The following is a 15092-nucleotide window of genomic DNA, read 5'->3' as shown; positions in this document are numbered from 1 at the left end:
CCTGTCTTTTCTCTTGTCCTGTCTTTTCTCTTGTCCTGTCTTTTCTCTCGCGCTCTCCTTTTCTCTTGTCCTGTCTTTTCTCTCGTCCTGTCTTTTTCTCTCGTCCTGTCTTTTTCTCGTCCTGTCTTTTCTCTTCTCTTGTTCTCTCTCTAGTTTTTGTCTTCTCTCACTCCTTTCCTCCCGCACTGTGTCTTTCTTCTCTCTCCTGTTTTCTCTTCCTCCCTTCTTGTTTCTTATATCATTCCATCTCATATTTTGCATTCCTCTTACACAGGTAGTATAAGATATTACCTTCATCATTTTGTTTTTTACATCATTGTATTTGTGCATTCAGTGACTTCAGTTTCATTTTCTGTGTCTAGGTGATTTCCCAGTTACCCCGATGCCACCGGAATGTTTACCGATATTTAATGGCGTTCCTTCGAGAGCTGCTGAAGTACACTAGTGACAACAATCTGACTGCCAGTCTGATTGGTAAGAATTGTGTACCGGTGCCCAGGCTTACTTCAGAAAGACAGCTAGAAGAGAGGCTCTGGTGTGAGAAGCCAAACCTCCTTCCATGTGCAAATGTACATAGAGCAGGAAATATACATGGCAGTATGGAGTACCTTATGAATTGAAGTAAAACTCCAGGTTTGATTAAAATAAAAGCCCAGCTGTAGAAAGGATGGTAACAGATTCTCACATTTTCTTCTTTTCTGTAGATATTGAAATAGCACTTTTTTCTAAAACACCCTTTTAAAATGAGGGCTAAGACTTGTTTATAACCACACTTAATCTAAAGGTGCCCGGAGGTGAAGATGGAAAGGCAATGAGCAAGAAACATCCTCATAGTATTTAAATAATTGCTTAAAACCATTGTATGTTATAGCCAAAGTGTAGCTGAAATAAAAAAAAAAAGAAAAATCAGCACAAGGGATTTAACTTACAGTCAGTAGGATGTGTTCCTTGTGCTATTTCCCCTTCTATTAGTAGAAATCCTCCTAAGCCCATTCCCCCCCACCACCACCCCTGCTATGATAATCTTTCTAATTCAGTTGACTGCACTTTAGGGATTTTATAAATGTTCTGAACTTTGTATTGCGTCATTTTGTTTTTTGCCTGGAATTTCGCCATATAAGGAAATGACGGGCGCAAGGCGGTTCTCTCGTTGTGGGAGGACGTCACATAACGTCCTTCCACTCTAACTGAGCGTGCGCAGCTCCGGAGGCGCGTAGCGATCGGTGGTACGCTGTGGGCCACAGATCTCCAATCAACGGGAAGAGCCAAAGATGGCGGCATGGTCATGTGATCAGCTGTGTCCAATCACAGCTGATTGCATGTAAATAAGGAAATGCCAAAATTTTATAGCAAAAACGAAGAAAGAAAAGGTTTTTTTTTTTCAAAACTTTCGGTGGTTTTTGTTTTGTTTAGCAAAAAATAAAAAACCCAGAGGTGATTAAATACCAGCAAAAGAAAGCTCTATCTGTCTCAAAAAAATGATAAAAATTTCATATGGGTACAGTGTTGCATGACCGCGCAATTGTCATTCAAAGTGTGACAATGCTGAAAGCTGAAAATTGGCCTGGCCAGGAAGGGGGTATAAGTGCCCTGTAGGCAAGCGGTTAATGACTGCCCAGTCAGACTGGGAACAGCCCAAGTAGTCAAACACTCTCTAAAGTGACCCTTACTCAAAAAATACATTTTGCCCATTGTCCTCCTGTCAGATAAAAAAATAAATAAAAAAGCAGACTTCCGTCACATATCCCAGGAGGCAACAGTTTATAAAGCTCAGGAGGGGGGACTTGGCACTGTGTCATCAAAGGACCAGCAGCTGTTAGAACCAGGATTCCTGATTCCTTCACCCTGCAGCTTTACCTACAAAAATTTTACAAACCTGGTGGTAATATCACAAGGAGTAAAAAAATACCGTATTTTCCGGCGTATAAGACGACTTTTTTTACCCCTTGAAAATCTTCTCAAAAGTCGGGGGTCGTGTTATAAGCCGGTATACGGCATGCTGACACTTTTTAGGGGGGCGGCGGCGGCCCCCCTTCCAACGGAAGGGACGCTGAATACAGGGGTGGGCAGGGGCTGCTGTTTCTTACCTGGCTCCGGTCCCACAAGCGCGGCTGCTCCTTCATTCAGTTCGGCCACTGGATGTTCGCGCGGCTGCTCGGCTCGGCCTCCTCACCGGTGATTGGCCGTCAGAACTGTAGCTCAGGAAAGGCACACAGGCGGCCAATCACCGGCGAGGAGGCGGAGCCGAGCGGCCCCGTGAAAATCGAGTGAAGGAGCGGCCAGTAAGTGTGCCGTACAGAGGTGCTGCTGCAACCACATATGCTGGCTGCAGCAGCACCATACTGCAACAGGGGTCAGCAAGTGTCATTGGTGTCAGTGGAAGGAATAGTGCCCCGTCATTGGTGTCACTGATACCAATGATGGGGCATTATTCCTTTCACTGACACCAACGATGGGGCACTTTTCCTCCCCCCCACTGACACCAACGATGGGGCACTATTCCTCCCCCCACTGACACCAACGATGGGGCACTATTCCTCCCCCCACTGACACCAACGATGGGGCACTATTCCTCCCCCCACTGACACCAACGATGGGGCACTATTCCTCCCCCCACTGACACCAATGATGGGGCACTATTCCACCCCCACTGACACCAATGATGGGATACTATTACTCCCACTGACACCAATGTTGGGACACTATTCCTCCCACTGACACCAATGTTGGGACACTATTCCTCCCACTGACACCAATGATGGGATACTATTACTCCCACTGACACCAATGTTGGGACACTATTCCTCCCACTGACACCAATGATGGGGTACGATTCTTCTTACTGGTGTGCATTGGAAGAGGGGTCGTCTTATACTCCGGAAAATACGGTAGTTTCTCACTAAAGAAACAAGATCAAAACAAAAATAATTGTGGGATGTGTTCTAAGTAGGGGAAGGAACATTTGGGTAATGCCAATAACCAAGTACAGGTCCAACATGCCCATTGCTGAGCCACAGCTCTCCAATACACAAAGCTTATACTCCCTGCTCATTGGAGAGCTCTAGCTCTGGTTCAGCAGGAGGTTGTGTCTGACCTCTGTAGAGAGACTACTGCTTTCACACAAAGAGCATGGGTTCTTCTCTGCAGCAAGCTGGAAAGGGACAGGCTTTTCTACCCAGGCTGTGGCTTCTTTGCAAAACGTTTGTCTTAATGCAGCTACAATGTATTTAGCTGATTTAAACTGCAGTTGGGCTTTAAAAAAGAATTGTGGGTTTATAAAGAAAAAACCTAAACCTACACATTCGCCTACACTGCTGCATCGTGGATCCGAACTGCATCTGCCAGATCTACACCAGGAAATGAGCAATCAAAGAGCGCTGGTTACTCAGTTCTTGGTGTTCAGTGAGCAAAGAGCCAATGACTGTCAGTCACTGGAGCGCTGGGCTGTGGAGGGGGCAGGAGCAGCTGGCTTGGGCTCTCAGCGTGTTGCTGAGAGGCGGAGCCAGCTGCTCATCAAGCGTCTGGGTGTATCCCAACATTATCCACTTGCTGCCAGGCGACGTACCCATACGTCTCCCGACTTTAAATGGTTGTACCAGGATGTGCCTGCAGCTGCAGGCATCAACCCGGTATCGTTTTTTTTTTCAGCCAGTGGTTGGCTTTTCTGTAAAAGCAATCGTAGCGGCTAATTAGTTGCTGGATTTCGTTTAAAAGCGGTGGGAGGAGAGAACCGCCGCCACCTTCCAAGGCCGTCCTGGGCTCTCCTGTCCCACCGGGAGACCCGAGTGAGCAGCCAGTGATTCTGCCGTCTGCCCATAATACTTATCGGGGACCAGAATGGCCCCGATCATCCCTGTGGCCCAAGAAACCAGAAGCAACAAGTGTTTTGTCACTTTCTGTTTCGCTGGATGTCAACAAACCACTAGTGGTTTGAAAAAGGCTTCACATCATACCGATCTTGGTCTGATCTGAAGCTTTTAAGGACAGAGGACTGATCTGGGGTCTAGCAGACCCCAGATTTCTCAGTAAAGAGTACCTGTCACTTGCCTATTGCTATGACAAGGGATGCTTACATTCCTTGTGATAACAATATTAATGATCAATAACAAATTTCAAGGGACAGTGTAAAAAAATTATAATAATAAATCACGTTTGCTATTTATTTATTCGGCATAGCATTTATATTTTACCAAACAATTGGGTATCATGTTGTCTTTTTTTTTGTGCATTAAAATTTATTAAAGTGTATTTTTTGCCAAAAAATTGCATTTGAAAAACCACTGCACAGGTACTATTACATAAAACATTGCAACACATTTGTTTTAACAAAATATATACTGTTTGAGTTTTTTAAAGGGGAAGTTCACCTTTTGACTAAAAATAATAAATGCACATTTTTTTGCAGGTAAAAATGTGTACTTATTATTTTTGGTTGCAGGAGCCTGGAAAGAATTGCACTAGTGATCAGATCGCCGGTGCCATGCAGGCCTCCTGCAGAACTGCCATCATATTTACTTGCCTGTATAGGATGTATGCGCAAGAAGATGTACTGACAGGAAAAGTCAATGAACTACCATGGCACTCCACATTTGAGAACTGCAGCCGCATAGGCTGTCCAGACTTGTAGTTCATTCATAGAACTCAATGAATGAGGCGGCCGTGTGCATGTGAGGGGGCGGGCAGCTGCAGGATTGGGAACATGTTACATGCTTCATCCAAAATACAGGTGAAACATGTTCCCAAAAGATGAACTTATCCTTTAACCTCCCTGGCGGTAATCCTGAGTGTGACTCGGGGTTCATTTTCAGTGCGAAAAGCGGTAACCCTGAGCTACACTCGGGATTACACTGTAGTGTGTGTGTAGTGTAACTTACCTTGTCCCTGCGATCCCCCAATGTCCTCCCGCTGTGTCCTCTGTCCTCCCGCTGTGTCCCATGTCCTCCCGCTGTGTCCTCCGGCCGCTGTCCTCCGGCCGCTGTGTCCTCCGGCCGCTGTCCTCCCGCTGTGTCCTCCGGCCGCTGTCCTCCCGCTGTGTCCTCCTCCCGCTTTCCTCCCGCTGTGTCCTCCGGCCGCTGTCCTCCCGCTGTGTCCTCCGGCCGCTGTCCTCCCGCTGTGTCCTCCGGCCGCTGTCCTCCCGCTGTGTCCTCCGGCCGCTGTCCTCCCGCTGTGTCCTCCGGCCGCTGTCCTCCCGCTGTGTCCTCCGGCCGCTGTCCTCCCGCTGTGTCCTCCGGCCGCTGTCCTCCCGCTGTGTCCTTCCGCTGTGTCCTCCGGCCGCTGTCCTCCCGCTGTGTCCTCCGGCCGCTGTCCTCCCGCTGTGTCCTCCGGCCGCTGTCCTCCCGCTGTGTCCTCCGGCCGCTGTCCTCCCGCTGTGTCCTCCGGCCGCTGTCCTCCCGCTGTGTCCTCCGGCCGCTGTCCTCCCGCTGTGTCCTCCGGCCGCTGTCCTCCCGCTGTGTCCTCCGGCCGCTGTCCTCCCGCTGTGTCCTGTATTGAGCGATAATGATTAGTGGGGAAATTCCTCATCAGACACTGAAATTTCCATGCAAAACAATGTACCACTTTGACATTCAAAAATATTGACATAATCAGGGAGGTGAAGTCATTTTCTAGAAAAAAACATTCTGATTTTTACAGGTAAAAAAAACAGGCCTGGTTATTGTTGGGATCCCTGCAGAGGCTGGACTGGCTCTGTGACCTCTGTTCACCTTTAGCCCGCTGTCTGCTGAGTCCCTGTCACAGGAGTACAGAACTAAGTGCATTGCTGTGACCCACGGGAGGAGAAGGACCAAAAGACCTTTGACCCTACTTCTCTTTTAATGTGACTCTAAAGGCTTTTTTTTTTTTTTTTTTCAGGGGAAGGGGAATAACAAGCCTGTTATACTTACCTGCCATGTGCAATGGTTTTGCACAGAGCAGCCTGGATTCTCCTCTTCTTGGGTCCCCCACCGGCTCTTCTGGCCCCTCGCTCCCGTCGGCTGACCCCACAGCAAGCAGCTTGCTATGGGGACACACTCTGCTCCATGTGTCCATTCACACAAGGAGCCACATCTCGGCCCCGCCCCCTCTCCTTATTAACTGACTGGCTGTGATTGACAGCAGCGGAAGCCAAGGCTCCAGATTGCTGTCTCAGCCAATGAGGAGACAGAGACCCGGGACAGCCAAGGCTGTTGATCACAGCCCTGGATTGCAATGAGGCTCAGGTAAGTATTGAGGGGGCTGGGGGGCACTGCTGCACACAGAAGGTTTTTTACCTTCATGCATAGAATACATGAAGGTAAAAAACCTTCAGCCTTTAAGACTACTTTATTTATTTATTTTTATTTATTTTGTTTATTTCAGGTACTTATATAGCGCCGTCAATTTACACAGCACTTTACATATATATTGTACATTCACATCAGTCCCTAACCCTCAAGGGGCGTACAATCTAAGGTCCCTAACCCCCAATCCTATACCCATAGGTGTAAATGCATACAATAAATAAATAACTTGGTGTACCGCAATATAGCCAACTCTCTCATATGGATCATAGTGATGACAAAGAAGAAAGATCCTCCATAGTGTAATACTATTTATTATATGAATATAGTAAAGAAAACGCCAATTGCCAACTCACGTCGTAGCAGATATACATAAGCATTCAAACCACATGCTATGGGTGTAATCCTGCATGGGTTTCAGGTGTGCCAAGATGGCGGCCACGCCGGAACTACGTCACCGCGTACCTAAGCGTTGCATCACGCTAACCACGTGACTTCCTCAGGGCCCCTATTTTGCGGTACCTATATCTGGAGGGGAACTTGTGATGTTTAAGTGCCACCATTGATGGGGATTTTCTGTGGATACAATCTACTGAGGAGATACTGCCCGTGAAGGATCCTGGTGTGATCCTATAGGTGCGTTGGCCCAGTGGGTCACGGTAAGGAGGTGAGGGGGCAATCCAGCCATTTAAGGATTTATATCATTGGCTTGAACGCACATTCACCGCATCACCTGCATGGTTTTGAATCATTGGATCACTTTTTGCTGATTTGCACTATTTTGGACTTTTTATATTTATTTATTTTTTATGTATATTTCACTATACAGTATTTTTATTCATATTGGATTGTTGAGATTTATATGTGTTTTTGATAGGGTAAAGTTTTACATTTGAATGTTGTATTTTGGGGGTTTGAGCACGTATCACTTTATTTAGGAGGAATATCCCTCTTTTTCAGGGATTCACTGTTTATTGCACTAGGTCTGTTTTGATTTGATTCACTGATCCCAATTAGGGATTTGGGGTTTTTGTTTGTGTCATTTTGACATTTTCACACTATATTGGGTCCAGTTGGGACCAATCTGTTTTTTTTTTCACGAATTCTGTGTCACAGTAGATCCCTAGAGGATCAGATCACTTTGGATTCATCACTATATATATATACTTATTTTTTATGTATTTTTATGTTTATTCATATGGCTTACAATTATATTAAAGAAATAGCGCTACACCAAATCTAAGGTCCCTAATTTACATTCAACTTCAGCTTGTTCAGTTAAGCATTGGCAATATAACCTGGAAGCTGATTTTTTTCTATGCAGAGTTGCACCAGATTTTTCACTCTCCAGTTTTAGTAAATAATCCCAAAAATGTTTCATTTAGATTTGCATAGAGAGGTGAGGGGTTGGGGCCACTGTCAGGTTTTCACTGTTGACTGGGTCCCCATTAGGGAGATTCACTCCTTTACTTTAATGCAGGTATGTTTTGTTTTCTGTTTTTCAGCTACTGTGTTCACAAGTCTCCTGCTGCGGCCTCCACCTAACCTAGTGGGGAAACAGACCGCCAGCGAGCGCCAGAGGGGGATTACATTCATCCTGGGTTTCCTGCTGGCGAACGATGAGGAATGAGCCATTCTTCTGGGAGCACGTTACAGAGACCCTCTATTAGAGGACATCATAACTGACTCCAGACGGTTCCCCGAAGGCCCCCCTGAGGATATAATATTCTCTTCAGTAACAGGAGAGGAAATCTGACGGAAGCCGTTGGCTGTTCTGGAAGAAGCCCTACAACCTCCCCAAACATAGGTGTCATGTTTGTTCTGCAGGAACAGGGCTGTCTGCAGTTTGGACGAGAACACAGACGCGTTCTTGCATTACCTTGGACGTTTCGGTCCTCAACTTTTATCGTTTTCAACTCTACACACTGGTGCCATGGTCTTTGTAAGTTCTGTGTATGACTCTTTCCTATTTAAGTGCTCTTTTCTGCAGAATCATCTCTCGAGTAGTTGACGTGACTCCTTCCCGGTCCATATCGTTCAATTTATACCCTCGTGAAGAACCCATGAAGAAGGCTACACATAATTATTCAATGTCTGTGTTTGGATTCTGCTTCTTAGGGTGATTACGTGTTTACCTCTATCTTAGTACGGCTTGACTCTCCCAGGAACACCCGGCTGCTTTCCCAACCCCGAGCCCACGTCAGCCCATGCTAATGGCTTCTTTCAGTGCAGGAACCACGGTCCCTAGAAGAAGCAGGAACACAAAGTCCCGTGTCAGTCCCGTGTAATCCTCCTCATCTTGTGAGCCCAGCTTGTATCGGCTCCACATTAACACTTTTTATGGGTTTATAGCAGAACATTAATGTACAGTCTGAATTATAAATGTCCTTGTCTACTGTAGAAGAGGTAAGATTTAGAAATGGTACAAATATTCTGCCAGAAGTTTGGTTTTTTTGGTTCTTCTGTTCATTTGCTGCTGTCATCTGTGTAAAAACCTCCAACTAGGTTTGAAGAATCTGCCCATTTGGATGCCTTGGACTCACCCCGGGTTCACATCTATGCGGCCGCATTTTGCAAGGGCATGAGAGCCCATTCATTTGACACGTAACACGCAGGGAAAGAAGTCCCTGCATTTCTTTGGAAAACTCTTCTCTTGGTTCCCAGTACGGTTGCGTTTTCCAGTGCAGGCGGCGTACCATTAGAACTAATGGCACCCGCCCACGGGTCCGCAATTCCTCTGTGCGGGTGCATGGATTTTCGTGCGGATCCGCAGCGGCACCACTCGCACAGATGTGAACCTAGGGTCAGACATTGTCACCTGTGTTGAGACATAATGGAGTTGATTTACTAAAGCTGAAGAGACAAAATTCGGTGCGGCTCTGCAAAGACACCAATCGGCTTCCAGCTTTTATTTAGTCAGAGCTTAATTATGCCGACTGAAGTTAGATTGGCTACCATGCACAGCTGCACCAGATTTTTGTACTCTCCAATTTTAGTAAATCTCCCTCAATCGGGGGTGGACTGACAACTCATGGGGTCCCCGGGCAATAGGGGATCGTGGGGCCCCGTGTCCTCGCCCACACCCAAAAAAGCCTATGAAAGGTACCAGGGGCATCTCACGGGGCCCCCTACTGAGCCCGGGCCCTCGGGCAGTGCCTGAGTGCTTGAATGGTCAGTCCGCCCCTGCCCCCAATGTATGTCTTGGAAACGTCCGTAATAAAAACAAGATGAGGGAACGTGGTGCAGGGATGGGGTTCTCGGACCTGGTGGTCAATTGCCTGCCCTGCATAGTGTCACATGAGGGAGGGGTGACATTGCCCTGAGCTCTGACACCATTCGGCACTGAGCTTCCACGTGGCAATCTGAGGCCACTGAAAAAAAAAAAAACAGGAGGGTGCTGTGAAGGTGAGTGTTGTGGGGTGAGCTTTAGGGGCCAGTTCACACTCCATGCGTTTCAGTTGCTTTTTTGTCTGCATCCAAAACTCACAGAAAGTAGGTGATATGGTGGTCAATGTCTTAGTTCACATCAGTGCTTGCCGTTCTGGTGAGTTCCGGTTGCAGAAAAAAAAAAGTAGAACAGGCTGCATTTTTTCTGCACAGGACTGTACTGGAACGCGCACGCACCAAAATGCATCTGGAACGCACATGTCCCTATTTAAATTGAAGAAAAAGAGGGGGGAAAATTAAATGTGTAAAAACGCACTGAAACGTGTCAAAAACGCGCTGGAACGTGTCAGTGCGCATGCAGAAACGCATCAATGCGCATGCGGAAACTCATGTAGACTGCGTTTCGTGTGAACCGGCCCTAAAGGATTTGTTCACCTTCACAGAGAAAATGTAAAGGTGAACTGACACCGGTCACTGCTGTGCTTGCGCCTGGGTTGCTGAATTTGCAGCAGTCCTGATTTTGAATCCCCGCTCTTCTCCAAGTAGCGCTTCTGAGACAGAGCAGATCCATTCACCGTGACTGCGCTGTCCAATCAGATTCGATCCGGTTCGCCCCAGACGTGCTGCACAGAAAAGAACATGGATTTTCAAATCCCTGGACCATTGGGGTAGCTGCAGTGGTGCTGACAGCTGATCAGCCCTGGAGGTAAGTACAGCGAGGGCCAGGGGGGATGGGCAGGGGTGTACAGTTTTTCTGTAAAGGAGAAATAAACCTTTAAAGCTCGCTAGTACTCGTCTTCACATCACCCGTTTGTTGTCGCAGCGCCATGGGTAAGCTCAATGTCGTATGGCGTCAGAGTTCAGGGCCATGTCACCCCTCCATTGCGCGACACTATACAGGCCAGGCGATTGACCGCCAGGTCTGGGACCCCCATCCCTGTGTTGAGTTCCTAGGTCTGCACACCTGCTGAGGTCCCCAAGACATACATAGTGGGGTTAATTCACTAAAGGCAAATAGCCTGTGCACTTTACAAGGGCATTTTCTCCGGCGCTTAGTAAATGAGGGGAAGCTCTGTTGGCTTCCATCGTCCAATCAAGTGGAAGCAAAGATGCTTTCTTTTCTTTGCCTGTGATTGGGTATCCTTTGCAAATTGAAACGTCACCTCATTTACTAAGCTTTGGCGCAAATGCTCTTGCACGGAAAATTTGCCTTTTAGTAAATGAACCCCTTTGTCTCACCAGCCTTCACCTGTGAATAAAATGGCACTTTTGGGTGGGCAGGCTTTTCGGTCATTGGTGGAGTTTTGATTTTTCTTGATCGGCCTGTCTCTTTTCTGCCAGATCGAGCTGGGATCGTCTGTATGTGAGGGGCCCTGAGCCAGTTGGCCTCCCACTATCGTTCATAGGCCTTTGTCAGTCTTCTCCTCACCTCCTGCCGTATGTATAGAGTTGTACACTACAAGATGAGCCAGGCTTGCCGCTTTGTACCCGTGTTCTGCCGATCCTTCGGTCTGAGGGCGTTCACCTCGTGTCTGCACACTTGATGGCCCTCTTCAGCCCATGACTAGATCAGGAACAGAAACCAGCATTCATTTACTTCTCTACCATCCAGGGCTCTGGATGGCTGTATTGGGCATCCAGGGCCAGCCTGACAGTGCCCCCCCCCCCAAATACAAAACAACACAGTTTACTATGCTTCAGTTATGAATGAACACAGTGAGTGATTAGTACCGATCACTTGTGTTCATTCAGGAAAGGAAGGAGCTAGTAAACAGGACATATTTACTGGTTCCTTCCCCAATCTCCATTCTGAAGGATCCTATTGTGTGCTTGCAGTCATCTGTGGAGAGGAGAGGATAGAAACCGTCAGCGGTGGGCACACATGGGGGCCTGGGCAGCAGGGGGTGATGGGTGTGGTGAGGGCAATTACTGGAACCAATCCCCTGTATGGCTCTCTCTGCAGCAGCTGAAAGCCAGCAGGAAGGAGAGGAGGAGAAGTGGCTTTCAGCTGCTGCAGAGAGACCCATACAGAGGATCGGTTCCAGTAATTGCCCCCCAGCCGTGCTGATCACCCTTCCTGCCCACATCCGATTCACCCAGCTGCCTGGGCCCCCCTGTTGGCCTGGGCCCCGTACAGGAGGACTGGTCGTACCCCCTTATTCATGGCCCCACTACCATCTATTGAGGGCCACGGCTTAATAGTAAGCAGCCTAGGGGAGCCCTTAGGAGCTAAAACGCCCCCCACAGCAATCCTGCCAAATGTTGCCAGTCAGGTCTTCAGACTTCATTTCAGTTGTTGGATCCGGGGGAAAAAAAAGTTAAATTATTTCCTTCGACACCATAAAATTATACATCAACTTCATGTAATTTCAATGAACAGAAAGCAAATCCGCAGTTTTTTCTGCATGTACTCTTATTTTTGCCAAAAAGTAAAAAAAAAAAAAAAACAGGATTAGCGTGTGGTCATTCCTTCTTGTCAGCATGACCTGGATCAAAAAAAAAAAAAACTCCCATCATGCAGTAGCAGATTTCCGCACAGGTACCATGTGCTGTGCCAGTATGATGGAGAAGTGGGGGAGGCACATACACACAATTTTACATGGCGTCAGGCATTGGACTGCATATTGGCTACAAAAAAAGCTTTTTTTCTTTCACAGACATACTTCATGACGGAGGGGTTTGATGTCGCCACCCACAGGAGCAGGATGCTAGTTGCAACCAGGGGTGTATTTACCACAAGGCACTTGCCTAGGGCGGCATTTTTTAGGGGGGCAGCATCTCCTCCCAGAAGGGATGAAAGAAGAGATACGTGCACCATGGGAGCCAGGTGGGATCCGAGAGAGGCTGCGGGCTGCTTGATGGTGTATGTAGAGTCTGGCTCTCGTTCTTGGGGATGGCTGGAGCTGTGAAGATGAGTGTCTCTCTATCACCGGAGGGGAGGGGTAGTGGAAGGGTCTCCCGGGTGGGGGGCAGGGGTGTTGTTGGTCAAGGACAGGCTCTCTAAGCGGAAGGGGAAGGGGGGGTTGTGTTGGTCGGTGTCCGTGGGGGTGCAGCACAAAACTTAAATGCACCACTGGTTACAACTAAGCTAAAAGCTCCCTAGGGGGCAGCCCTCTGGAGTTGGCCAAAACCTTCATCGGCAGTTCACTTATTTCCTAACGTCTAGCTCCTAGTTTTTGCTACTTTTTTGCTGATTTTTTAGTTTCCAGACGATGGATTCTGTTTCCATTTTCACCACGTTCTATAAAGTTGAAGTAGCTGCCTCAGCAGATGCCAGATTTGCTTCGAAAGTTTTGCAGGCAGCAGTTTGAATTCTGCCGGGGTGTGGTTCCCTGTTCTGTTGTTTTCTGTTTGTGGGCACACCCTTCTTCTTTCTGGCACTGCTTTGGGATGGTCCCATCTGTCATGAAGTATGGGTGTGTCCTTCAATGAATGAAAGAGAAAACAGGATTCTTTTCTCTGAGCTCTTTGCAGGACGCAGCGCTGGTCTTCTTCTGGCTGTCTCGGTCTTCTTCTCGCTGTCTCTGTCTTCTTCTTCCTGTCTTCTTCTGGCTGTCTCGGTCTTCTTTTGGCTGTCTCAGTCTTCTTCTGGCGGTCTTCTTCTGGCTGTCTCGGTCTTCTTCTGGCTGTCTTGGTCTTCTTCTGGCTGTTTCGGTCTTCTTCTGGCGGTCTTCTTCTGGCTGTCTTCTTCTGGCGGTCTTCTTCTGGCTGTCTTCTTCTGGCGGTCTTCTTCTGGCTGTCTTCTTCTGGCGGTCTTCTTCTGGCGGTCTTCTTCTGGCTGTCTCAGTCTTCTTCTGGCGGTCTTCTTCTGGCTGTCTCGGTCTTCTTCTGGCGGTCTTCTTCTGGCGGTCTTCTTCTGGCGGTCTTCTTCTGGCTGTCTTCTTCTGGCGGTCTTCTTCTGGCGGTCTTCTTCTGGCTGTCTCGGTCTTCTTCTGGCGGTCTTCTTCTGGCTGTCTCGGTCTTCTTCTGGCTGTCTCTGTCTTCTTCTTCCTGTCTTCTTCTGGCTGTCTCGGTCTTCTTCTGGCGGTCTTCTTCTGGCTGTCTTCTTCTGGCGGTCTTCTGGCTGTCTTGGTCTTCTTCTGGCGGTCTTCTTCTGGCTGTCTTGGTCTTCTTCTGGCGGTCTTCTTCTGGCTGTCTCGGTCTTCTTCTGGCTGTCTTCTTCTGGCGGTCTTCTTCTGGCTGTCTCGGTCTTATTCTGGCGGTCTTCTTCTGGCTGTCTCGGTCTTCTTCTGGCGGTCTTCTTCTGGCGGTCTTCTTCTGGCGGTCTTCTCCTGGCTGCCTCCGTCTTCTCCTGGCTGCCTCAGTCTCATGTCTTATGTCCTGTACTACTGGTATTACAGACTACTAACTGAGCTCCTTGCTGCAGATGGGGGGGTTGGGCCACCCTCCTGGTGTGATTTTAGTTTAGTTGCACCTAGCGTCCTGCTCCTGTAGGTGGCGACATCAAACCCATTCATTATAAAGTATGGCTGTGTCCTTCAATGAACTCAGAGAGTGAGTACAAAAATCCCATTATAACTGCAGCTCCTCCTAAAACATTACCCTGCTCTGCCATTGGATCGGAGTTCTCCTTTAAGGCAAACATACATGTAATTGTTGTCCGTCCTAATTCTGGAGGGAAAAAAAGAAACGTAGGCTGTGTCGAAAACACTACATAAATGACTAAAAAAACTACACATGGGGGGATATTTTTTTTTTTGCCCTTTTTTTTTTTTTTTTATAGAGAACCTGTCTCAAAGTAGTAAGTAAAAGACCATCTTCAAGGGTCATAAGGAGTTCGTTGTACCAATTATGAAAAGCGAAACCCATTAACCAGCAGTTTTAGTGACTCCTCCGCCATTTTGGTGACACGCCTGCCAGGAGCACACCATTGGTACTGCATATCCCTTCGGTTAGCGGAACATTTGGGAGCAGTACAGGCTAGTGCCTGTCAAGATTCACCCTGATCTCCATTTATAGGGCGCATCCATGTCGGTAGAGCGCTGAACCCGCCAATAGGTGGCTTGAGTGCTGGTAATTAATGGAGTGTACTGGGCAGAAATCAGAGGAAACGTTGCACTTCACGGCCTAAAATGATGGTGGTGGGTCCCATCTCCAGCACACGCCAAGTAATTGGCAGACTCAGCTCTGCTTGATTACCTATGAGACAGTGTAGAGGGGGGGGGGGTGTCCATTGCTTCCACTCAGATCTCAGATTACACTCTGCCTCCTGTTAATATCCTGTTCAGTGTGTGACAACAGATCCCCATCCCATGCCTTTGGGAACTGCACTGCATCTGAGCACCACAAACCAGAAACACTATTTCATTGATTTTTATAATTCGAAGCAAACTCCCCCACCCCCTTATGTCTCCATGCTTTATTTTGCTGAGAAGTTACTTTGATGCAGAAAGTGTAATCTGAGATCTGAGTGGAAGCAATGGACACATCCCCCTCTACACTGTCTCA

At 47.8% G+C, this 15092-nt stretch overlaps 1 protein-coding gene across 3 annotated transcripts in view; it reads left to right on the top strand.

Moving 5' to 3' along the window:
- OCRL (OCRL inositol polyphosphate-5-phosphatase) overlaps nt 1-12096 on the top strand; it is a 165755-nt gene extending 153659 nt beyond the window's left edge. For all 3 annotated transcript variants that reach the window (XM_089656221.1, XM_089656220.1, XM_089656219.1), the window contains 2 exons: nt 363-474; nt 7763-12096. In XM_089656221.1, coding sequence (XP_089512347.1) covers nt 363-474; nt 7763-7887 — 237 coding nt within the window. In that variant the 3' untranslated portion in view covers nt 7888-12096. The remainder of the gene's footprint in view (nt 1-362; nt 475-7762) is intronic.
- The last annotated feature ends 2996 nt before the right edge of the window (nt 12097-15092 follow it).

The sequence above is a fragment of the Staurois parvus genome, unplaced genomic scaffold (genome assembly GCF_062004578.1).
Source record: "Staurois parvus isolate SC_StPar_1 unplaced genomic scaffold, SC_StPar_1.0 ptg000896l, whole genome shotgun sequence".
Lineage (NCBI taxonomy): Eukaryota > Metazoa > Chordata > Amphibia > Anura > Ranidae > Staurois > Staurois parvus.
The sequence above is the reverse complement of the archived record's forward strand: the minus strand, read 5'-3'. Positions and strand labels throughout refer to the sequence as shown.